Below are 26,996 nucleotides of genomic sequence, written 5' to 3'. Positions count from 1 at the left end.
AATAAAAAATACTTAGAGCTTTATCGAGCATAAAAGGAAGGTTCGATAAAAATTCATTATTTATTTTATCTTTCTATTTAAGTTTTCTAAATCACAAAGCAGGGCTCAGGAAAATGGAGTTTCTGAACTTTCATCAAACAGCATCCTCATATCTTTACATCTGTACCCTCTTAGTTTAAATACCATCACCTATCCTTTTAACAACTTCCTACCCACACTACATAGACATAGCCTACTTACTCTTCTGTCAGAAACTCAACACTAGTTAAGTTAAAACATGCTGTTTTATACAAGATGCCCAATCAGATTCAGGAGCACAGTGCCCTCTGGCTGAGGGTGTGTGCTGAGTCACTTGCTGTGTGAGAATGGCTGGCTTAGCTTAGCCTGTGCTAGTTGGGCTGAGTGGAGTGGGTTCATGACCTGGAGTCCTCAGAGGGCAGGCTTGTGCTCCTGGCCCACCCCTGACCCACTACCACTTTTTTCTGAGTGGTTAGAACTGCTGGCCCATCCCTATCGTACATTGCTGCTGGCATGCCGTGCCTAGAGTCTGACACCCAGCATGTGTTGTCTGTTAACTTCACACAAACTTATCATGGGGGCCAAGGCTTTATACTCCTTGGATTCACCTTTCAATGTGAGCTGCCTGTGGAAGATCTGTAATTCAGAATGAGGTGGAACTCTACAACGGAGATGATTCCTGAAGGAAATGACAATAGAAGGCTTCTGTGATTATATTCCCAGCAGATAAGACACTTCCTGAAGATCTGGAAGGCACATCACAGGGTTTTATTGATCTGTTTTATTTATTTTCTTACATGGCTTGTCATGATATGTCATTTATATATTGATTCATTGTTTAGTAAATTTAATGAGGGCAAGGAATTAATCTTTTGGTCATTCTTTCTCTGGCACTAATAATGGTGAAAAATTGATGCCCAAAAAACATTTTTTAAGTGAATGAATGAGACTGGAAAATTCAGTTGAGACCAAACTATGAATATATATTATAAATTGAAAATGTAATAGTATCTGACTAATTTTGATCTCTTAGATTTCAGGGTGACTTAAATTGAATCTCCAGTTGTGGTATTTATTGGCTAGTTGACTTTGGACAGAAAGGTTAATCTCTTTGGTGAAAATACTTGATTTGTTTTACAGAGAAAATAAATAAAACATTCTTTTTTTAAGATTTATTTATTTATTTATTTATTTATACAAGCACTAGCTACAGTCAGAAGCGCAGGAGGGTGAGAGAATTCACCAGAGCCAGAGTGGGGAACAGAACAGGCAGACTGACAAAATACACTGCTGAGGGGAGCAGCAGGTGGCAGGAGAGGTCTGCATGCCATGTGGGACCCTCGCCAGCAGCCGGGGATCGAACCGGAGCTGCAGACACTGTGGGCAGCTTTGTGCCACCAGGGGAGGCCCTAAAACACTCTTATAAAACACTTATATAATTGCTGCAATTATTAGTAGGAAAGGAAATATTTAAAATTAATAATAAAGATACATAAATAATTTTATTTTGCTGTCAGACTCTAGTTGATAACTCAATCTAATGATTCTGAAAATAGGCAACAATTTAGATTTTGCCTTGTTTCAGGCATAAAATATTTTATTCCTCTCTTATCAGGAATCTCACATCTGACTTGAAGTCCTATGAAGCCCTCTCAGTTTTGTTTTGAAAACGCTTCAGTTTCTCTCTTTTGCCAACAAATGCTAACTATCTGAAAGCTTAGCTAGAAATTGACTTCATTACTTCTGCTTCTATACTAAAACCCGAATTTAGAAAAAAGTATACTTTTTTTTTCTGTATTCATAACAATGAGAGAGAACAATTTTAACCATTCAACTTCTAGATTCTTCTGCCACATATTTTCTGAATTTCCAAGTAAGTTGACTGACGAGCTACCTGTTTTATTGTTCCACCTTTCAAACTCTTTCTTAGTGAATGTTAAATCAGGTATTTTCAGTCTTATTTCCCCTAATCTTAGGTTTCACCTCTACTTAAATTACTCTATGCAAACTGTTCATTTTTTCTTTTATTGTACTTAATGTATAAATGCCTTTTAAAAATGTTTAAAATATATTTTGAACATGACAAAGTACAGAGGACATCATACATCATTAAAACTTTAGATTATTTAACAGAAATTTCATTGCAATTTTGAAATGAGTATCCTTGTTCTCATTTAAAATAAGCAGAGCTGAAAAAATATTTAAAATAATGGAAACTGCATCTTACTTTGATAATAGCTATAGCAATAGTAATTTCCAGTATTTGAATGGTTTCATGATTTTTCCCTTTCACTGATGACAAATCAAATGAGAGTTTTCTCCAATTTTATTTTTAAGATCAGTGCACAAAGCATGCAAAGTCAGGGTCACTTAAAGACATTATTGCAATGTTCCTATTCAGGTAGGATACGAATTCTTAACCTATTAAAAAGAAGTCATTACCCAAAATGTGAGATTAGTCAACTAAACTTCTATTAAGATATATATTAAGTGACAATAAGTAAAAAAAAATCAGGATAGTCCTCACAAGTACTAATCTACCATAAACAAGCCTTAAGAAAAGTTGTTTGAAAAACATATTTCGGGGGGCAAATCCATACCTTGTTAGAGGCTGGTAAAAAAGATTCAGTCAAAGAACTTTGCAAAGTCTGGTGCCATTTGCATGACTACTCATTTGCAAGAATGCAACGGGATATTTTAGTTAATGCATTAAACCTAATTGAATCTTCACTTTATAAATTCATCAAATCAGTGGTTGATAAACAACCTTCCAATGTTTATATGTCTTCCCTTATGATCTGCTGAAATCAAAATAATATTGGTCATGTGGCATTCTGATTAACATCATTCTCATGTGTTTGGTTTATATAAATCCACTATACAGAGATAAATCTGTTTCCATTGTATACAACAAGAAAGATTTTGAACCTAAAAGCAAAAAGACTGTATTTTGAGCTATGGTATATTAACCAAATAAATACTAGGAGGCAACCTATCCCTAAATCTCTCTTCTTTTGATTCATTGTTTGATTTCCTCAATTGCACAGTAGGTCATTAATAAGTGCTTTTGTAATGTTTGAAGAGTTCAAGGGTTAATGTAGCACTTTCTATATATAAGAGGAGATATATCTTTTCATTGGCTATTCATCAAATCTTTTGACAAAATTTAATGAGCTCTATATAGGTGATTGGTATCAAGGATTATGACCTTAAGCATAATTGGGTCAGAATTTCCTACAAGCGTAAACTAGATATTATCTGCAACTTTTCCTCCTTTTTTTTTTTTTTTGATTCATGAACTTTTCATGAAGTTTACCTTTGTGATCTTGGCATTTTGCCATTCATATATGCTGAGTGTTTTTTGCAGTCTTCACTATAGGATGCCATTAAAATGGAATAACCAGGAAATCATAGCTAGTTGGAGAAAGTGGTAACCTAAGGTCACTAAATCTAAACTTCTCATTTTATCGCTTCAGTGTGATTAGGACACATGGGAACAGAAATCAGACTTCCTGATACCATGGAAGAAGACAAGGTCACACTTAGAAAAATCAGAATAATAGTTTATCCTACAAATTAGACAACATTATACAATGTTTTCCACTCATCCTTACTTTTCAGTATTTGTTGTCATTGCAGATGCTTCCTTCGCAAACAGTAACACACACAAAAAAAACTATGAACTTTACATAACTTTAATTTAAAAATTCTGTGCTTGGAAAATTATTGTGACAGTGACAAATGCAATGATGAAGATGGTGAGGATGATGATGATGATGATGATGACGATAAAGGTAATGCAAATTCATGGTAAAAATTAATATAATTACAAAGGCTATTTGCTAGGATGCAAAACTCTCAACCTTGCCCCTATATTCTATTTGTTGGCCAAGATAACTTTTCAGTATTGCTTTTTACCCACAGTACATTTGTGGATACCACAAATAGATCTGCTTCATTCTTTAAAATACCTTGATATTTAATGGAAAGGATATATCATTATTTACCTGATCAGTTCTCTCATGTGTGTGTGTCTCTGTGTATTTATATAAATACACATACACATATACATATATATTTAGTCTTAGCTTTTACCATTAATGCAACAATGAATATATCTTTAAGAATGGTCCAATAGCCAATATATTGGTTGAATAAAATCCTGGTAGCTGGACATTTGTTGGATAAAGTCCATTTGAAAAATGTAAAAGGGATATGAATGGAATACAAAAATTAATGGTCAACAAATATGTCAAAATTACTTAACCTCATTCATCTTGAAATAAATGCAGATTTATTTTTTTTCTTTTTTTTAAATTAATTGGCAAAGAAATAAACCTTTGTTACCAACTCAGCATTGGTGGAGTTCTGTGGCTCTTTTTACACTATTGGATGGTTTATAATTTAAAACAATCTCTCTATGATAATATGGCAATATATATGGGGTTATAATTATTAGATTTATATTGAACTTTACAGAGATTAAAAAAATGTTCTGTGGAAGATTTTGTAAAAAAATGTTTCAAGTTACTGGAATATGAAACACATGCCAGAAGTGTGTACAGTTGGGATATGTGCTGGGGTAGTCTGTTGATTTATGTATGAGTGCCACCTAAGTTCATTTCAATCACATTTAGTTTATTCACTTGGTTTCATTCTGAAGGAATGAATTCATTCTGATCATTTTGTCTGTGGTTGAGAAAATTGAACTCTAACAGATTGCAGTCCCAGAAGAAATTGCCTAGTGTTAGAGCTGCAAGTAATTGCTAAACTCCCACGTGCCTCAGGGGAGAAAGTATGTCCTTGATTAGAAAAACATGCAAGGGAAAAGAGGCAGGAAGCTGGAGTTAATGGGCAAGATAGCATTCTCTGTTAAGTGCTTTAGAGCAACAAGGCATATTGTCCTTTTTTACTAACTAGAGGATTAATTTATATTCCAAAAGAAATGTTAAAATTCTAATCATCTGTCATCATTAAGTAGGAATTCTATATCTTCTCATTACTATACAGAAGGACAGTTATATTCAAATGAGTTAGATAAATAAATAAATCCAGGGGACTTATTAAATTCATTTAGTATATAAACCTAAATTATACACTTCTGACAACCCTGCCACAAATTAAATAGGATAGTTTACTATTCAATTATGATGCATCTTACAGTAAGAAAAAGAATATGCTGTGGATACAAAAGCACTTAGATTGTTTCTAGTGTACAAAGAGTATTATTCTATGTATTTTAAGAAAAATATGTTTCCACATATCACAACCTTTCTGATAAAATTTTCACCCAAAATTGAAATAACGTTTGTATATCAAGTTAGGTCGTATATATCTGAGCTTGTAGTTACTTAATATGTTGACCAAAATGAAATTCATTTTAGAATATGTATATATATATCCTAATTTTAGAATATGTGGTGCATTTATATAAATTGTTATAGTGTATCAAAACTTGTATTAAAAATCAAATGGTAGGGCCTCCCTGGTGGCGCAGCAGTTGAGCGCTGGGTTGCAAAGCTGCCCACAGCCTCCCTGAAGCACCAGTTCGATACCCGGCCGCCAGGCAAGGGTCCCACATGGCGCGCAAACTTCTCCTGCTGCCCGCTACTCCCCTCAGCAGTGTATTTCACCAGTCTGCCTGTTCTGTTTCCCTCTCTGGCTCTGGTGAATTCTCTTACCCTCCCGTACTTCTGACTGTACCCAGTGCTTATATAAACAAATAAATAAATCTTAAAAAAAAATCAAATGGTACTTAACCAAAATTTTCTATGATGAATGTTCACATAACCTTTTTAATTCCTTCAAATAAAAAACAACACTGCTAACAACAACACATATCTTTATACTAATCATATACTATTTTTTAGAATAAAATTTTATGTATTTATTTATGTTTTATTCTGGTAACATTGGTTTACATAGTTGTTTGTGTTTTTAAAAGTACAGATCTCACCCTTTAGGTATTGTTACCAAACCAGACCCAATACCAACACACCCATAGTCCTCCACTATAGTCCATGGTGCTTCTACTCCACTTGGTTCTCACTCACCCCCCCATATGTACAGACCTAAACATTTAGAAGTTAAACTGAAAGATAATATTCTTTATCACTTGGTACACTAAAATGTAACATACATATAAGCATAGAGACTTTAGGTAGAACCAAATGAAGCTTTTCACAACCATGTGATTGTGATTGTGCCTTAACTACTAACTTTCAATGGAAAAATAGACATCATTTAAATAAAGTGGCATTCTGATAGTATGGCTTACAAGCAAGATCAAGAAAAAGTGGCAAATGCATAATAATAGGCTTAAATGGAATTATATCTTAACCCACAAAGACAGAAGTGAAATGGATGTTATTATTAACTAGAAATTATCTGACTATAACTTCAGCTTGCTTCAATAAGAGTATAGCAAAAACTTTGTTATTCTATATAATGCTCTTTTCTTTTAGTTTGGTTAAAAAAATATTACTTTGTACACTGCATATGATTTACTATGTATTCCTTACAAAAAAAAAAACTTTATGAAGAAAATAGTATTATTTTTCACTTTCACAACATGAGAAAATCAATCTTTATTAATATTAGGGAACTTTCTTAATAATGTACAACTAGCAAGTGACAGAAATAAATTTATCAAAACAGAAAAATTTTCAAAGAATTTAAATAAAATGAGAAATGGTTGATATAATGTAGTTTATTGTTTCAGGGTTATAAATAGAGGCCAAACTCTGTTCTATTGTATTCTTCAGTATCTCGTATTCATTTTGAAGGTTCTGCACATTATCTGTTTAAAAAAAAAATGCAGGCCATGCAACTAATGATGAAAAAACATAAGGCTATCTAATATAGAAATTTTAAAGACAAACTTCTTTGGTGTATTTGTCAGTTTTAGTTCTTAGTTTGTAAGGAACTGTGTCTAATTCTAACTTAAGATAAAGGATTTAAGTATTAAACAGATAGAAATGATTCTCATAATTTATGGCTGACTTAAGAAAAACGAAGTACCAAAAAAGCTCTGGAAGCAAATGCATTGAACCTCAGTTTTGTCCAACAACCCAAGGATAATATGATTTCTACAGTAAAAAAAAAAAAAAATGACCTTCCTTAGTAATAACAACAAAGCAACAATGACACTACTGAGTTAATTTTTATTGCTTATTAATCGTATTCAGAGTTCTAAGTATACTGCTTCAATTACTTTGTTTCATTGAAAAAAGAAATTATGATAAATGTATCATTATTGTCTCATTGCATGTTTTTTCTGTGTCTTAGAGAACAAGTGTCACCCTCTCTCCCAACTTAAGTTTTGCTGTGCCAGACCAGAATGGAAGGAACTGGTGCCTCTGATTTTTTTATTATGTAAGACAAGCCTGACTTTCCATCATAAAATAGGAAGGATGATTACTATTGGAAATGGGGTCTTATATGATGGCCAATAAAACATGCATTTACTACCACTAACTTCCAAATTATCCTCTAATTTTTATTAATTAATTCATAGAATAGAAAATAGAGCAAGTATTTCAGAAAACATTATGGGCTCATTATTGTGTCAATAAATATTTATAGTAGAATACTATGTAAGGAAGAAAGACATGAAATGAAGGTTATAAAGTACTTAAAATTTGTATTGGGCACATAAGTTATTTACTTCAGTTCTAACAATGGCCCTATGGGACAGATTTTATTGCCCAACATTTGTTGATCAGTAAACTTTAATGGTGATAGTGAAATTAATTTCTTTCCCTAAAGTCACATTAATAGAAGAATTTTGAAACTAGAAATAGGATTTTAGGTCTGTGTGAAGAAACATGACACATGATTTATGACTTCTAAGCCTAAAATGCACCTAAGAATAATAGAATAAATATATGTGCTGTAGCAATCATATAACTAGAGAATCTTTTCATATTTTGTGTTCCCTCATTCACACTGAGTAGTTTCATATTTTAGGTTACTTCCTGTGTTTTGTCCCATCTTCTCAACTTACAAACAGAATTTGGATTTACAACATTCCTTGCAGAAATATGCAGGGATGTCCTATAGACCCGTTAATCAGATCTGAACATAAAGTGAACTTTGATTTGATTCTGAGATTTATTGAGAGCTCAAGTGGGTAACTTTTGTCTTTTCTAGAACTGTTTCAGTTTTTATGATGTGTGGTTCCTGTTAGCATATATTTCAAAGAATGATGCTTGGGTTTACTAAAATTTTGAGTTTACTTAATATATTTTTTTCTTCTTAAAATAGCTAGAATGTATTTTACTGTATGCCACAAAGTTAGATTAGTCAAGAGATAACACATATTTAAGAACTGAACTTTATGATACATGCTATCAAGAATTAACATGTCTTTGGGCCTCCCCTGGTGGCACAGCGGTTGAGCCCTGGGCTGTGAAGCTGCCTGCAGCCTCGGTAGTGCCGGTTCGATCTCTGGCCACCGGCAAGGGTCCCATATGGCACAGAGACCTCTCCTGCCACCCGCTGCTCCCCTCAGCAGCGTATTTCATCAGTCTGCCTGTTCTGCTCCCCGCTCTGGCTCTGGTGAATTCTCTCACCCTCCCGTGCTTCCTACTGTACCCAGTGCTTGTATAAATAAATAAATAAATGTTAAAAAAATTTAACAAGTCTTAAAGGAAAGTGAGAGGGGAGATTTTCTGAGAGAATTGAAAATCTATTGGAACTAAGAAGGATGGGACTAACTTAAGATGGGTTTCAGAGGGTAAAAGGAAATAATAAGAATGCTAAACATAATGAAATATGAGAGACAAAATATTAGTATTTTACGACCTATCAGTGGGATGTGCAAATAGATCTGGGGAAAAAAAAAACATAAGGGGAAGTTGGGGCATAATCTAAGATTAAACCTCATATGTTAGCATAGTAAAAGCCATATAAGACAAATCTACAGCTAGCATCATTCCTAATGGTGACAAATTGAAAGTCTTTCCACTAAGACCCAATATAGACAAGGATGTCAACACTCACCATTGCTAGTCAACATAGTATTAGAAATCCTACCCAGAGCAATTAGGCAAGAGAAAGATATCAAAGGAATCCAAATTAGGAAAGAAGAAGTAAAGTTATCATTATTTGCAGCATTATTTACAGTAGCCAAGATAAAGAAACAATCTAAATGCCCCCCAAAAGATGAATGGATCAAGAAGATGAGTTCAATCCCTGGCCAGGGAGGTGACCTACATGGCACAGCAGACCTCTCCTGTCTTGCCTGCTGCTCCACTCAGTAGTGTATCTCAGTAAATCTGCCTGTTCTGCTCCCCACTCTGTCTCTGGTGAATCCTGCCACCCCCTGTACCTCTGACCTGTACCTCAGTTCTTGTATGTATAAATAAATAAATCTTAAATAAAACATGGGATACAAAGAAACAAAGCAAAGTAAAACAAACTGTAGAAACCTTACTGTAGAATTGAGGCTATTACAGCAGAGGGGAAGGAGGGTAGGAGCAAAATGAGAAGGGGGTCCAATGAACTGTAGTGGAGGATTACAGGATCTTTGTCTATTGGTTTGGTAACATCTCTAAAGAGGTGTACACCTACAATCCTGAGTCAGACACAGTGTTATAAACCAATATTAAGTTAATAAAATTATTAATATACATACAAAATAAATTAAAAATATAGTGAAAACATATCCAACATTGTTCAAAGTTTAAATATTCTTGAAATGGAGAAATACAAAATCTAGTCTTCATACAACATCATATTATATAACGCCCTAATATAAGAAAAAATGAAAAGTTTGGTCTATGATAAAAATCAATGTTTGCCAAAATTGAGATGTTTATCAGTTTTTAATTCAGGAAGAATTACCTGAATCAATACCTGAACATAAAAATTTCAGTAAGTTTTCAAAGTGTTTATAAGTCTCACTTAACTGGATTGAATTCAATGTTAAAGTTTATATTTTATCATAAGAGGATAAACAAGTAATTTGGGGAATGTAGGACACACCTAAGTTTGTGCCACATTTCATGAGTTAATAGCTCACTTGACACTGTTTTTGTGTGATCTTATGTCACTGTGACTCATGACAAAACAATTATTTTTGAAAATTGGATTTTTCTTTGAGAACTAAGCATTAAATCTGGGCATAGAGCAATGATTTTTTTTTCAAATTTTACCTTTTAGTCACATTATAAAATTACTTTTGAAGCAAATAGGGTGGAGTTTCCAGGTTATTATATCTAAGTATCAAGAAGGAAAAGTTCCACTGCACACATATACAAGGTAGCAGGCAACTGTAGTCTGTATTTTCCACAACGCAACACCTATTGATCTACAGCCACTAAGTCAGAAAACTTAAAAAGGGACCCTCTTACCATGGGAGTAAAAATGAGCATTGATAAAATTGTTTTGTGGAAAGAGATTTTGTTGAAAGGTTTATCAGTAAAAAGTTTAGTCCATCTACAATTGCCAACTATTCTGAAAATCTCTGAAGATCAAAATGCCATTTAATTACTGTGAAACTGTTCCACTCATATACATAAGGCTACAACATACACACAGGCCACACACAAAACAGACACAGGCCCAAATGACATTCATGCTTTTATAGTTAATAGTCCTGTTTTTGTTGAAGATGAGTGTTACTATTGTCTACCATCTTCTCATATATAAAAGATGATTTAAATGATGGGTTATTTACACTAGATTTAATATGAAGGTAGCTGTGAGACTGTCAACTTCCTATGTTAGTATTGTTGACTTTGATGAATTGTTTCCTTTATCCCCTCCCAAATGACACATTCAAACAGCTGTCAAACATTTCAACCAAGTATTAGGTTGATCCTACCCTCTAAGGATATATCATCTTATTGTTAATATTTTAACTAAACATTTGGTGTTATCATATCATAATAAATATATATATATATATTTAAAGATTGATTTATTTATTTATACAAGCACTGGGTACAGTCAGAAGCACAGGAGGGTGAGAGAATTCACCAGAGCCAGAGAGGTGAGCAGAGCAGGCAGACTGATGAAGTACACTGCTGAGAGGAGCAGTGGGCGGCAGGAGAGGTCTGCGCGCCATGTGGGACACTCGCCCAGCGGCCAGGGATCGAACTGGTGCTGCAGAGGCTGCGGGCAGCTTTGCAACCCAGCACTCAACTGCTGTGCCACTGGAGAGGCCCCATAATAAATATATTTTTATGCTAAAGATTTATAAGGGGTAACATCTAACAATCATTTTGATATTTGCGATATTAAAAGGACTTGCACCTCCACTTTAAAGGTACACATACATTTCCAATGAAGATATAGATGATAGGTAGGTAGATGGATGGATGGATGAAAAGATATAATTATAAACTTATAGAAGAAGACTATAGAAGAAGACTATCACCAAGGTGTATCTGCCTATAAATAAAAATACAAATCTCCTAAGTACATCAATGCTGTGCATGTACAGCTAACATTGTATGTGTTAAAGGAGTAAAACTAGATTCTTAGGTACAAATTTGAAAGATGTCCCTGATATGCTATGGGAACAAAGAAATTTGACACAAAACATTCTAGTATGTGTATTTTTGGAGATATTGCAGCTTTGGTTCCATACCACCAAAATAAAGAAAATATTTCAATAAATTGAGTTACACATTTTTTTTTGTTGTTTTCCTAGTGCATAGAAAAGTTCTGTTTACACTAGACTTCAGTCTGTTAAGTGTTCATTAGAATTATGTCTAAAAGAAAATGTGTCTGCTTTAATTAAAATATTATTGCTAAGTAATGCTGACTATTACCTGACTCTTCAGAAAGTTGTAACATTTTCACCAGTGGAGAGTCTTGCTTCAAGGTTTATAGCTGCTGAATATTCAGGGTGGTGAGTGTTGAGGGTGAAGTGGCTGTGGAAATTTCTGAAAATAAGATAGCAATGGAATTTGTGACATTGATTGTTCCTTTCATAAAAGATTTCTCTGCAGCCTGTGATGCTGTTTGATGGCATTTTATGTATTTTATGCTATCACATTTTTATGAACAGTAGAACTCCTTTTCAAAATTGGAATCAGAACCTGCTGCTGTTTTTAACAAAAAAATTTATAATAGTCTAAACCTTTGTAGTCATTTTAACAGAGTTCACAGAATCTTCACCAGGAGTAAATTCCATCTCAAGAATCCACTTTGTTCATCCATAAGAAGGAATTCCTCACCTTTTAGAGTTTTATCACAATATTGTGATAAATTCAATTCAGTCACATCTTCAAACTCCATATATAATTCTAGTTTTCTTACTAATTTTACCACACAATTACTTCTTGCACTGAAGTCTTGAGCCCCTCAAAGTCATGCAGGAGTATTGAAATCAACCTCTTCTAAACTCCTGTTAATGTTGATAGTTGACATCCTCTCATTAATCAGAAATGTTCCAAATGACATCTAGAAAAGTGAATTCTTTCCAGAAGACTTTAACAATAAATTATTTGCCCAGATCCATCAGCAGAATGACTAACTTTGGCAATGATAAAGTTTTGTGGAATTTCTTAAGTAATAAGACTAAAAAGTCAAAATTAGTCCTTGATAACCACAGAATGGATATTGTATTAGCAGGTGGGAAAATGACTGAATCTTCTAGAATATCTCCATCAGCACTCTTGGGTCACCAGCTACAGCATCAATGAGCATCATCAATATTTTGAAAGAAATCATTAATTTGAAAAGGTTGCAACAGTGGACTTAAAATATTCAGTATACCATGTTATAAACATAGGTGTTGTCATCCAGAGTTTGTTCTTCAACTTATAGGACATAGAGAAGATCTGGCATATCTAAGGATTTGAAGATTGTTTTAGGATGGTAAATGAACACTGGCATCAACCAAAAATCACCAGTTGCATTAGTCCCTAACAAGCGAGTCTGCTTGTCCTTTGAAATTTTGAAGGCAGACATTGACTTCTCTCTAGCTATAAAAATTCCAGATGGGATCTTCCAATATGCATAATGTTGCTTTGTCTACATTGAAAATCTGTTGTTTTTTAAGTTTGGTCTCATTTATCAGTTGCCTAAGTTAGACCTTCTGGACAACTTGATGCACCCTCTGCATCAGGAGCAGGGTGCTGCTTCCCCTTGCAAGTCTATGCTATAGAGAGGACTTCATTCCTTGAATGTCACAAACCAATCACCTGTTAGCTTCAAACATTTCTTTCACATCCTCACCTTTTTCAACCTTCACAGAATTGAAAGGAGTGGGAACACAATGTGGATTAAGTTTTGCTTAAGAAATATTGTGGATGACTTGGTTTTCCATCTATTAATAGATCACTAAAATTCTCCATATCAACAATAAGGCTGTTTTGATTTCTTATCATTTGTATGTTCACTGGAGGAGCACTTTTTATTTTCTTCAAGAATTTTTCTTTGGCATTCACAAGTTGGCTGACTGTGTGGTGCAAGAGGCCTAACTTTCAACATTTATCAGCTTTAACCATTCTGTGTTAATTAACATAATTTTTTTTTTGGTGAATAAAGTAATTGTACATAATGGTAGAAGCAGACTATGGGAGATAACTTACACATAGTAAGTGGATTGTACTGTATCACATGAGTCATAATGAGCACGAGAGAAATTTTATTCAGGGAATAATAGTACCAAAGTTCTATTAGAAAAAATAAAGCTGTTTATAACCAAACTGATAATGCATACATTGTGCAAAAATGAAAAATGATGTAAGAATTATATAAAATAAAATATTAATTAAAAAAAAGAAAAAAGAAAGCTGATATACTTCCAATGAATGGAGTAACACTATCTATTCCAGGTATAGAAAGGTCAGGGAATGCAGACAGACAAAATACATATTCAATGGCTTGCTCCTCTGATATTTCCTCCAAGAAACAGATTAGTATTTTATTCTTGTTTTTCAGGACTTTCTTGCTTCTTTGAGGGAGGATGTACCTTGAAAACAAGTGCTGCAATGTTCTGAGTGTTCTGTCTGCAATATCTTTTCCTATATCTGACTCATGTCAAATCCTCAGTAAAAATATAGAAAGGAGGGGAGAGTGGGAGGGAGTAAGAAAATAAAAGAGGGATGATGAAAGAAAAGGGAGGAAGTGAGAAAGCAAGGAAGGAAGAAAAGAATGAAAGAGAAAGAGGAATCATCAATTGTGAATCTACTAGGATTTTATACAGATTTTATGAGAATAAGATTATTGCAAACAAAAATTAACAAAATATAATCAATATTAAGATTGTTTCATAGAATATGATGTTTGAACAGTGTGCAGTATAAGAAATCCATCATGTTACATGAAATTTTATTGCACTTTATTGTAGTCAAAAATTGTGTAAATATATGTAACAATTTCTAAATGATTACTCAATTATAAAAGTATAATAGTATTGATAATAAAATTTAAATTGAGAGATGTTCACCTACACAAAAACCCTCTTTAAGGACCTGACCTTAATATTTTGCGGTATATGCATACAGAGATATTAAAAAGTGACTATTATAGAATGGTAAAACTGCAGATCCAGCTTCATTTTTACCAGCCACATTTCAAGCTCATAGGTATTATGTCTGTGTCTCTTATCTTTCTGATCAGTAGTCATTGTAAACGTATCCAAATAAGTCTAATCCTTTACCTGAGAACTATTATATATTTTATCTAGATTTATTTGATTTCTTATACCAACACCAGCTTTAGGTTATTGTTTTGATGTGTGAATGCTTAAAGCTTATTGGTAATGATATGTAAATTTCAATAGGAAAAATGCTGGTCTTTTTTTTTTTTTAAGATTTATTTATTTATTTATACAAGCACTGGGTGAAGTCAGAAGCGTGGGAGGGTGAGAGAATTCACCAGAGCCAGAGTGGGGAGCAGAACAGGCAGAAGGACCGAAGTACACTGCTGAGGGGAGCAGCGGGTGGGAGGAGAGGTCTGCACGCCATGTGGGACCCTCCTCTGGTGGCCAGGGATTGAACCTGTGCTGCAGAGGCTGCAGGCAACTTCGCAACCCAGTGCTCAACCGCTGCCCCACCAGGGGAGGCCCAATACTGGTCTTTTTTAAAAATATTTTTTCAAATCAAGTAGTTTTATCGTGTCTCTGGTAGAGAAAAAGTGAATAAACCTAGATAATATGTTCTTATTTCTTCATTTCAATTTATCCACCTGAAATTAATCAGTGCATTTATAATCTAGATTTATTATTTTTGACAGATAACGTAAAGTGTTAGTATACTATATTTTGTTTAATGCCATTATATAAAGTTTATTGTTTTTTGAAAAGATATAAAATTAACTGCCTCCTCCTAATTGCAAATAACATTTATAAGCTATCATTAATTTGTGAGAGGTACCTACAGACATTAGAAAGAACAATATGTGTCAAATTAAATTAGATAAACATGAAAATTATACTAGAAACCATTTTTTTTTTCTTTTTTTCAAAATAATGTTTATTTAAGTGATGTTGAGTTACAGCACTGGATATGTTTTAGGGCTACAGGTTCACACCTCTACAAATACAGGATATCACAAGTCTACCACCAAAGCCCACTGATAGTCTACCATAGTCCACTGGGCCTGCTCCCCTGCTTACCCCCACCTTTCTGGTGGTCTTAGTTCTGTACACATAGTACAAGGTTTTGATTTGTTTCTCTTTTTTTTTTTTTTTGGTTTTGCTCTTCAAATCATTTGATTTTTATATTCCACACATGAGTGAAATCATCTGGTATTGATCTTTCTCCCTTTGACTTATTTAACAATATGCAATCCAATTTTACTTTTAGATAGTAAGTTACTGCCTTTGCTTCATCAGCTGGCTCTAGCTAATATTACCCTTTTTATTCCCCTTGTTGATATACATTAATCTTTGAAAGCAAATGTGACATTTAAATTATTTCATCTCATTTAGCATCTTGTCCTTACAAAAAAGAAAATAATATTAACATGAAAACCAGTTGGAGAAGGGCAAACATGTACTGATATGCCAGATCTGTCCAGCTTTACAATCCCTGACTTCCTGAAAAATGAAAGACACAAACCTATCTCAAAGTTATGAATAGTTTACAAATCAATTTCTATATCATTGCACTATATAAAGTTTGTAAAAAGGAGAAAAATGGATTGAATCTTTTAAATGTTCTGTGCAATGGATGTCCCATCCCTCTGATAAGTGGTAGCTGTCAACTGATGACAGATATATGCCTTGTAATAGTGGCATGCCAATTACTAAGAAAAAAGATAATGTCTCATATTTTTAAAAGCTAAAATCCCAAAATATAATGATACTCTAGCTTACCTCAACTTGGAGAAGAAACATTATGCTAGTATTGGGAGCATGGGGGGAATCTCTTGCCCATTAAACATGCAGTTGATGCTTCTCACCTCCTGAAAGTATATCCTACCCTCTGAACTATTTCAATTGTTTTGATGATAGATTTGAACTGTCCAATAGTGAAGATGGATTTGCAGTAATCCTTTCATAGTTTTTCATGTCTTGGGAAAACCTGCATTTGAAACAAAATTACTAGGAAATAATGACACTATTATGGGACCCAGGATGGAAACAAAACCAACTCATTCACACTTTTTGGCCAACTCATCTATTCTAGATATTTCACAATTTTTAAAAATCAAAGAAAACTAATAATTATAATCTTCACTATAACTCTAGTTTAGATAGAAACATTTGAAACAAAGCTGACAAATAACTGTAAATTATATGTAGTTCATTCTTAAATATGTTGTATAAGAATATGTTGTATAAGATTCTACAAAAATGAAATCAGGAAAATAACGTCAATAGTTAAAAGTATCCCTACTGCAGGAGAAAACAATGATTCTTAGTAAAAATGAATGTCCCCTCATTCCAAATCCCCTCATTCTTTTGCTCCTTTTTCATGACTAACAATTCTGATAGTGTTTCCTTTCTGAATTGTAAGTTGCCATGCAATTATTATCATCAAAATTTGAAGAGGTAGATTATGCTGTCAGAAATGCACAGCATATCCCATTAGTCTCAATTAGTGGCTGTTTTTTGATAAGTATTTTTAAAAACCCAAACTGCTAAATTATGGGGTTATCTGAGGGACAAAACTCATCTCTTGGAAAGCCATTAATTTACAAAAGTGTTTTTATTGCGACAATAGAAAATAACATGAAAAATCAGCTGAAGCATGAAATAAGAGAAATAAAAGTGCCAGAAACAAATTAAGCAATTAGTCAAGGTGAACCTCAATAACCCCATAACTTAATGGAAATCTAATTCTCTGTATTTACAAAAGTATGGGTAGCATGGACATTTTGATGATTATGCAAAGAAACATCTAATGTGAGAATTTGCTTGTTTCATGGTTTATTATTAGGAAATTTGACATAAATTCTTAGCTATTTAGGCTGTGAAGTAATATATTCTTTTCTATCTCAGATTCTTTCCTTAAATTTATGTAAACCAGTGATTCTCAATCTGGAGTGATTTTTTTTCCCTAGAGGATATTTGCAAATGTCTGGATACATTTTGGGTAGTCACAATTGGAGGATCATGAACCATTGGCATCTAGTGAGAAAGGACAGGAATGTTGCTTTCTATGCATTCAGCAATACACCAGGAAGTACCATTCCCAAAGCAAATATTATCTGGTCCCAAATGTCAAGTACTGCTTTGAGAAATCTTGATCTGAACCACAATGGAAAAATAAACATGTTTTCAGTTTTTCCTTTTTTTTCTAAAGGAAGAACATGTCCTCAATATTTCATTCTTGTCTGGATATCCATTACTTTGTAATAGTCCAAAATAGTGGCCTAAAACCATGACATCATTTATTTGTTCATGAATCCAGCACTTGAGTCAATCAGCTAGTCAATTCTCTCCTGACTTGGGTCTCTCGTGCAGTAGAAGTTGTAAGGTGTGTGGAGACAGGATGTGGTTATCGTGACATCTTTATCACTTGCAGTGCTGGCAAGTGGGCTGAAAAGACTCAAACTGATATTGACTATTTGAGGCTGCTTGGCCATTTATATTCTTTATGGAGTTTTTCAACATGGTATCCCCACATGGTAGCCTCAGAGTATATGGTCTGACGGTGGCTGACTAACATTTAGAGCAAGATATATTGGCAAAAGCCGCATAATTTTTTATCTGAAGTTGTACAGTAACCCTGCTACTACATTCTAGTATATGAAGCTGTAGAAATGTTCAGTCCAAGTTTAAAGAAAATTAACATGGGCCCCACCTCTGAGTTGATGTATGTTAAAGAAATGTGAGACCAGTCTACCTTCTTGCAACAAATCATCCGCATTCTTTCCATATCCAAAATACTTCTTCCTAAGACCCACAAATGTTTCCTATATTGCAGCATCAGGCACAAGTCCAAGTTTCAGCATCATGTTTAAATCAAGTCCATGTACATATGAGATTGAGTGTGGTTCTTTCACTACACTTTCAGTTCTGTTCTCATCAGTTTGAAGACCTGAGAACTGAAGAGACAAGTTATCTTCCCACCATCTAGCCAATGTATAATGGTGGCTAGGTATGACTATTCCATATTTTTCCATTCAAAATACATCAAATGGGAGCCAAGCAGAGTTACCCATTCATTGCATTTCTGAGATCCAGCTGGGCACATGTTGCCAGGTTCTTGATAATAATTTAGTCTTATTTCACAGGTATTCTTTTCCACAGCTCTCGGGTCTGCCTGCTGGGTCTCAATTTTGCTGTTTGAGTCAACCTTCCTTTTATATGAGAAATGATTGATGTTTGCAGCTGGCTGTTGCTTAGCCTGCTTTCTGCCGATAGAAATTGTGGAATCCAAATCCTCTTTTAATTTTATACTGTCTCTGTCCTTTCATTCCTATTTGAAACAAGCTATTTAAAACTATAGGCTTTTCATGGATAGATTTATAATTCTTTCAATTAAAGAAAATACAAAATGACAAGTCTTTTTTGGGAAAGCACTTTTCTATCTTGGGCTCCTTTATGGGCACTGTGGAGAAAATCCTTAAAATTCTTTACTATCCTATTGTTTAATAAATAGTATCTGTGAGGCACACTCTAGAATGCTTAGGAAGCTTTTTGTCCCTTTGAAAGTGTCTATAAAACATGTCCTTAGATATTTCTTGATATTTAACAAAATCCCAACTTGAATATGATCTTTGAATGGAATCCATATGTTAATTGGAAATTAGTTTGCAGTCAAGAATGTCTGGGACTGAGAAAGGTTTTATGTGTTTGTATGAATGAAGTAAAATCCCAGCTGCATTATCTTTTATCTAAATTTGACTTAAAATTTAAGTTTTTCCCTTCCCAATTCTCTTGATGGTGTCCTCAAGATAACTAGTTTCTTGGTTTCAAAAGCCTCTCAAAACATGTCCTCAAAAAAAAAAAAAAAAGCTGCATGACCTTTTGTAATCTAATCTCAGACAGAATAATATAGTACCTTTTCTTCTGCAATCTTTTCATTGAAACAGTCAAAAAGGTCACCTAGGTTTAAGGGGAACAGAGATAGACTCAACCTAATGTGAGCATTGTCATAGAATTTGCAAAATGTTTAAAATTTCACAAATGTTCTGTTACCATTCCTTTGAAGTAGTACCCCAATTATATGCTATTCATATCAAAATTTATATCTTCTGCCTACATATCAGCTTTTTTTCCATCATACTCTAGTTCCCAAGTCTCTTTTGTCTCTTTTTAAGGTCTAACTAAATTATCCATCCCCAAACTATTAATGAGTTATCAGTGTCAGGAGCAGCAAAAAAATAAAATAAAAAGGAATCTAAAGTACTTATTAGTTCCTGACCTTAAGGTACACACAGGTTAGTTAAGAGAAATTTTACAATATGAAAGATAATTATAGAATATAAGTTAACATAAAAGCATGTTCAAAAATATCTTGACCTAGTCACCAATATAAAAATTGATGATCCATTTCTTGAAATTCAAGTTGAAAATTAAATCCCTTTATTCACATTAAAGACATACATGGTTGAGAGACAGAAAATAAAAACATAATATTTAAAGAAGTCTTTGGAGAGAAATTACCAGTAAGTCACACATACTATCTCCTCCAAACCCCTCCTTGAGCCACACTTAAAAAAGTAGAAGGTAAAAATAATGTCTGGTAAGAATTTTAACAGACCAAACAGTGATTCTGATATATGTTACTGAAGAGGAACCATTCTTGATTCATGCTTGAGAAAGTTAAAGGTGAAACAGCAAAATGTTGTAGGTGCAAAATAATACCACTTGCCCTCAGGGTAGGTCAAAGTACAAGAATCTGATGCACTAGTTATAGATCAAGTAATGGAAACTCTGGTCTGCAATCATTTAAAATGGCATTTTGTCCAAAAAGATGACATTTCAAGGGATTAGCCATGTCTGCTGGTATATGTGTGTGTGTGTGTATATATATATATATATATATATATATATATATATATATATGTGTGAGGGTCAATTAGAAGATACATAAAAAAGATAGACTTGTCCATAAATGAGGAAGGGGTCTAGTGATAACACAGTTACAGAAATGTTCCCAAAGAAAATAAAAAAGATTAACAAGAGCGATGTATTTCATCTAGAAGGCATGAACTCATTCTTCAAATGTCCTGGTTCCCTCTTCATCCTGTCCTATTTGATCATGAAGACTGGAGAGAACTTGAATAACAGGTGTGGAAATGGGAATACTCGCTAGGAAATAATGAAGAACCACTTCTCTGATATTATGTTACAAGGTCCCTTAGGAGAAAGGGGAAGTATTTAACTTTAAGTGAGGCTCAGCATTTGATTATTTATATGGGGTGGGTTATTTAAATCTTAACAAACTTGGATTGTGTTTTATCTTGAAGTGACAAGGCCCATTTGATAACCATATTGATATAAAAAATGAAGAAGAAATCAGCCAATAACAAATAAGCAAGGAGCCTGCCAGAGGGGAATAAGTCTGTATAACATCTTTTGATAGCAACACCTTTTGTTTATTTGAAAAGGGTAGATATAAACATGTTATGACATTTAGTGTGGGCAGAGTTATTTACCCAGAGAGCACTGATCTCATGTAATTTAAAGAAAGAAAGAACTGTGGATAATATTTATATCATGGTCTTTCTAAATCACCGTATATGTCATGAGCATACCTCCTCCAGATTAAGCAAATATCAACATAAATAACTAGAACGGTAAACAGAAGAATCTTACGGGTGGGTGAGCACTTTAGCACTTTGGAGTTACCACTTAGTAATGGTTATCTTCTCCCATCAGCGATCTCAAGAACCAGAGAAATGAAGATGACAGCAGGGAGGAAGGGAGTTGTTAGTTATGCATACAGGAAACAAGACAGGTGTAAACAGAAAAGAGAGGGCAACCTAGTATTGCTGTAGGCCATATAAAACTCTATGCAGGCAGCTTCTACAATGACACTGAAAGATACCAAAACAGATCTGATGTCCTAAGGTCAGTTAAAGATCTGAAGTTGAGTCCATTTCTTTAGATGATACAAAAGATTGAATATATATAATTCTGCTATAGGGTCCTTTCTTAATAATTAACATACCTACTGAATAATGAACACATGTACAGACACTCACATTATAAAAAATGTTTCTAAAAGCTTATTTTTCCCTTATTTTACAAATGTTGTGGAAATGTTATATCTTGGTCACACAACAATTGGGGTCAGTGAATGTACTATCATGAAGGGCACCTCAGAGAATTACCTGTCAGTCCCAAAGTATCTAATCCCACCAAGTCAACATTATGTTAGTGAGATTAACATGAATAAATTTCAAAATAATAATATACATTTTTTGAAAAGTAAAGACTTTGGCTGATATTACTGAGCAGATTCTAGATCTCAGATCTTGACAGAGGGATTCTGTTTCTGTTCATATCTCAGCTTTGTTTTACTTTGTTCTCTGAGAATAGCAGTAAGGCACAAAACCAATGACATACTTTGGTTTATTTACACATCCCTAAACCAAACTGTCTGAGCAAGGGATAAAAGACTCCCATTTAATAGACCTGTTTCATGTGTCTTATTATTCCATCCCTCATTCCGGAATTAGGGGTTACCAAGGGATGGAAGCTAGGTCTCCACTCATTAATATACACAGAATGAACAGGATTATTCTATTTGAAGAGATATGGTATTCATATGAAAAAAATGCTCCTCATATTCCTAAATAGGCTAAACCCTGGGTTCCTCATCTTCATTATTTTTGCTCCTTGCAAATAATATAGAAATATACATGCTGAATTCATGTGCAAAGTCTACAACTATTTTATAGACTCAGTCCTATCAGTATATTTTTATTGAATTCATATAATTGAATACGAAAGTTGACTGATAATTCTTTGAATTTTGAGAATATTAAACAACTAAGGATGCCAAGTTTATTACTGCAGTTTAGAAACTCACAATTAAAAACTTTCAGTGACTAGTTTCCTATATAGATTTCCTTAAATCCTGTGGATATTTTAGGAAGGTTTTATGTTGGTTTTCTAGGACTGCTATAGCAAAGTAACACAAACTGTTTGCATAAGAACAAGAGAAATATATTGTCCATAATTCTGGAAGCCAAATGTCTGAAATCAAGTTGTCAGTGTGACTATGTTCCCTCTGAAGACTGCACGGAAGGACCAGTCCCTTGCTTATCTTTCTCATTCTCAAACAAATTTCTCAGCTTAAAGATGACCACCTTTTTCCTGTGGTTCCTCACCTTGTCTTCCCTCCGTCCAAATCTGCATGCCTAGATTATGACAGGTTTTCCTTTTACCCCCATTTTTCAGAAAACTAATCATTACTTGATTTATTTTCATTGGCAACTTACAAGTTTTTTGAATCTCAAAGAACTTAAATTGAGTCTAATTGACAACAATTTTGAATCAGACCAAGTCAGACAAAAGACTTCAAAATAAAATGGATAGACAAAAAACTAAAACTAATACTTACCTTATCCTCCATACCCCCCCATCCAATCACCGCCCCTTTATGTAAAATACTTCAGACAAATTTTATGACTTTCTAATAAGATAGTGAAGAATTTCAATATCTCAAAAAAGCTCCTAAGTTAAAACTGATTCTAAGTTGCATTACGTTTAATTTTTCCTACATGTTTAGTAACTAACACTTTGTATTACTTCTATAAATAACTATGACAGAGAATATCTGAATAGTTGAGGAAACATATAGTCACTCTCCAAAAGCTTCAAAGAAGAGTGATGTGTCTCAGTATAATAAATCCTTCTTTAATCAACAACAGAATTCATGTTGAACTCAAATATTTAAGCAATCTTGACAGAAACATCACCTATCAGAAATTAGAGCAATATCATGTCCTGATATAATTACATTTTCCTCTTAAATTTAAAACTGAAATTTTAAATTAGATCATGAGGAAGTAACAAGGATTTCTAATACCTTTGTTTCCTATAGCAAAGTTTTTAGTAATAAATATATAAAACTATAGAGATAGAATGTCAATATTGAGGCAACAGATCAAATGGAAAGCCAAAAATGTAAATACTTCATTTGAATAAATTTAATATAATATAATATATATTATTATAATAATATAATATATTTGAAATGCAAGAATTCCTTCTGATTTTACTACCATGAAGAAAATTGTCTGTCCTCATTAAGTAAAAATACGTAATTTCTTTCTCTAGACAAATGGAACAGCAGAATACAAATCTTTTCTATTGGTTGCTCCTATAAATTCTAGCAATTCAATTTTGCTTAAATATTACCTGTAGCAAACCATTAGTCTGGGTATTTGCTAACATATAAATTATTTTGTATAACTATATTAAATTTATTAGTATTCACATATAATCCTCCAATAGTTTTATTCTGTTTTTTTCTTTGTGTTTGATATGCATAATGTATAATTAATATTAAATCTAACTTGACAGTAATTAAATAACATGTAATAAATACATATAAACAAATGTCACTTTGAATTAGAGGTTTTAGTAATTATGGAAAATGTGAAATTATTTTGAAAATTCAAAAGAATATCATTAACAAGGTTTAAGTTTCTAAATAAAAGAAAAAAGCTCCCAAATCAAAATATTTGAGGATTTATGATGGCAAATGTCTTAAATTCTATTTTTCATTTGAAGTAAAATGCTGTCTGTCTGTAAATACAGTGATATGTGTGAAATTTTAAACTACTTTGAATAATAAATATTGAAAGGCTTGATTGCAATCATATCTCCAAATTTACTTTTCTTAGTTTTTCACATCACCGACCATTTAAGCCTATTTTTTTAAATCTTTGATATTGTCAAAAGCAAGTTCTTCCACTTTAGTAAACTCTAAATGCCTCAAACAAATAAAATCTCAACATAAAAAACTTGACTTATAATTGCAAAATAGTTTAGAGTACTTACCCATCCAAGAAGGATGTAACAGCAGCTGAGACGCTGTCAAGGAGAAAAATGCCAGAAGGATTAATAAATCATATTGCTATAAGGTGATGATGAGAATTATAAACAGCTATGTAAAAATTAGGTTGCTAGCAGCTGGATAGCTTCGTTCTTTTAGCCTTGGTAGTACAGTAGTGGACATTTATTTTCTGATATGCACTGGCAAGTAGCTAGCAGGCTTGGTGTATATATAAACATTACTTAACTATGCTATGATTGGCTTAGAGCCAGAAAATGTCCTCAGACATTACCATTTGCTATCAGAAACCCTAAATATTGCTGGAAATGATTGAACAGACAAAAAAAAAAAGCCAGAAGTCAAAGAAAGTTTGTAATAGAACAACTGAGAGACTAATAGGAATAAAATACAACACTTAATGAAATAAGAATTTTTAAGCAAATTATTGAAAACTAAAATTCATGTGGTTAATGAAAAGAGTGGTATAACACATTGTGAAAACATAAGGGAAAATAATGTCTAAGACATGAGCTTACTGAATATTATTTTTCATTTTATATTGTTTTGATATTTCTTCTAAATAAAACTAATCATCCTAATGTATTTTTACTGTCATGTACAAAAACAAATCGATTGCTTTACAATTGTGATTATGTATAACCTCATGTAAGATAATAATGTAATCATGAAGAATAAAAAGAGCAGAAAGAAACACAAAATAAAGTGAAACAAGAAAAAATAAAACCTCATGTAATGGTCAATTCTCTTGTAATCAACTGGACAAGCCTTTTGAGAAGGTTCAGTCATAACTCAGGGTGTATTACACATGCTTCCTAATTTAACAAGACTCAAAAAATTAATATAGTTTCTTAATAAGTAAATTTCACCAAAATAAAATTTAACTATATTTATAAGAATATAAATATAGAAAATATTTATAAAATAATATTTCCCAAAAAGGTCTGCAAGAAATAAGATGTTTTTAAAAGTTTCAAAAATGAGTAAGTTTTTTAATTTTAGCCTACTCAAATAATTCTACCTTTCATTCCTTAAATCGACAATTCTTATTCATCAGTACATATTTTAAACATAGTCAAGAATTAAGAAATATAAGATTGGTTAGAATTGTATCTCCTGGATTTAATAATTGTTAATATGTGGATTTACATGCTTCCAGTCTTTTCCCCCATGTTTTATTACAAAAGAAATAACTACATCAAAACCTCTGTTTCAAATACAACATATAAGAATATAAGGAATGAATATTCACTAGAATCCCAATCAAAAAATGACTAATACTGAGTTTTGTTACATATTATGTCAGATTATTTCCTATATAATTACCAATATGTTCTACCATTATGATCCAATAGAAATATATTTATTATTCTGTCTATAAACAGAATTAAAAAGCACTACTTTCTAACTCAACTTTTGTCTTAACACAGTATCTTTGGTATCTTTCAATATAAATTCAAACATATCCCATTTCTTAATGACTATACACTTGCAATAAATGAATAAAATGATTTGTATATGCCTTTTGATAATAGAATAATTCTATACTTAACAAGAACTGTCAATTATTAAGTTAGTTTTTATAGTTAAGACAAAATTAAATTGGTTTTGCAAGAAAACAAGGGAAAAGACCTTAAGGAGAATTTATGTCAGGTGCAATTTGCAATGATAGATATCATCATTAAGAAAATAAAATTGTGTAAGTAAAAAAGCCAAGGACTTACTCAGCAGAAGGCAGGTCTAACAGGTTTGATTCTGAATAGAATACAGCTGAAAAGTGAACATTAGGAGATTAATTTTTTAAGTATATTTTCCTATGTTGACGCTAAGAATTGCAAGAAGTCATTTGCTAAAATTGAGAGAACATTTGCAACAGAGGAGGCCTTCCAACATTGTTAACTTCTCATTTCAACTAATTTATTTTTGTCAAGTTTATTATGGAGGTAACCAAATGCTGTATTAAAAAATTTCTCTGTGTTAGGACTCAACAAGATGACATACATTTGAAGAATAGAAGTTTAATCTCTTAAGAACATCTTCATTTCCATCTATCTAAAATTCTTGAAATCATTCCCCAAAAGGGTAATTGAGTATATCAGTCTTAGGTGTTGCCTTTTTCCCTTTTGTATTTAAAATATTCATTCTATATAAACTTCAAAAACTATTGGGCTATTATTTTTCCTTCTGGTAACTTTAGAAATGGCAAGCTTTTGCTGCTCAACCAAAATTTAAGAAAATAAATTACCTCTCAATTTTTTTGAGATTAATCATTGGTATCTTTTTTTTGATGTTGTTGTTGTTGTTAAATCTTGGGTGATTGAAAAATAAATCACATGTGCCATAAATATCCTTTGAACCACAAGCATTGCAAATTGACATTACAGTGCGGATTTTTCATCTTGACAGCTTATCATAGAAGCCAAGTTGCCCCAGATTTTCTTTAAAGAAGAATAGGACTAATATGATCAAATGCAATGAATAAAACAAAGTACACTTTAACTGCTATAAAGAAATAAACTTGTGGATCAAATTCCATATGAGATTAATTTCAATTGCTAGTAGGTAGATTGAAATTTTCAATCATACAAATTA

The 26,996-nt window shown here is 32.9% G+C and overlaps 1 protein-coding gene across 3 annotated transcripts in view; it reads right to left on the bottom strand.

The window, feature by feature from the left end:
• Nucleotides 1-26,996, bottom strand: part of MGAT4C (MGAT4 family member C) — a 607,576-nt gene that overhangs the window by 441,363 nt on the left and 139,217 nt on the right. For all 3 annotated transcript variants that reach the window (XM_054696163.1, XM_054696162.1, XM_054696164.1), the window contains 2 exons: nt 26,129-26,174; nt 24,392-24,424 (listed from right to left, as the gene is read on the bottom strand). Coding sequence is in view for 1 of the 3 variants with exons in the window: in XM_054696164.1 (XP_054552139.1) it covers nt 24,392-24,395 (4 nt within the window). In the remaining 2 variants the exon portion in view is untranslated. The remainder of the gene's footprint in view (nt 1-24,391; nt 24,425-26,128; nt 26,175-26,996) is intronic.

The sequence above is a fragment of the Talpa occidentalis genome, unplaced genomic scaffold, assembly GCF_014898055.3.
Source record: "Talpa occidentalis isolate TD23 unplaced genomic scaffold, MPIMG_talOcc4v2.1 talOcc4.16, whole genome shotgun sequence".
Classification (NCBI taxonomy): domain Eukaryota; kingdom Metazoa; phylum Chordata; class Mammalia; order Eulipotyphla; family Talpidae; genus Talpa; species Talpa occidentalis.
This window is presented reverse-complemented; position numbering and strand designations above follow the sequence as displayed.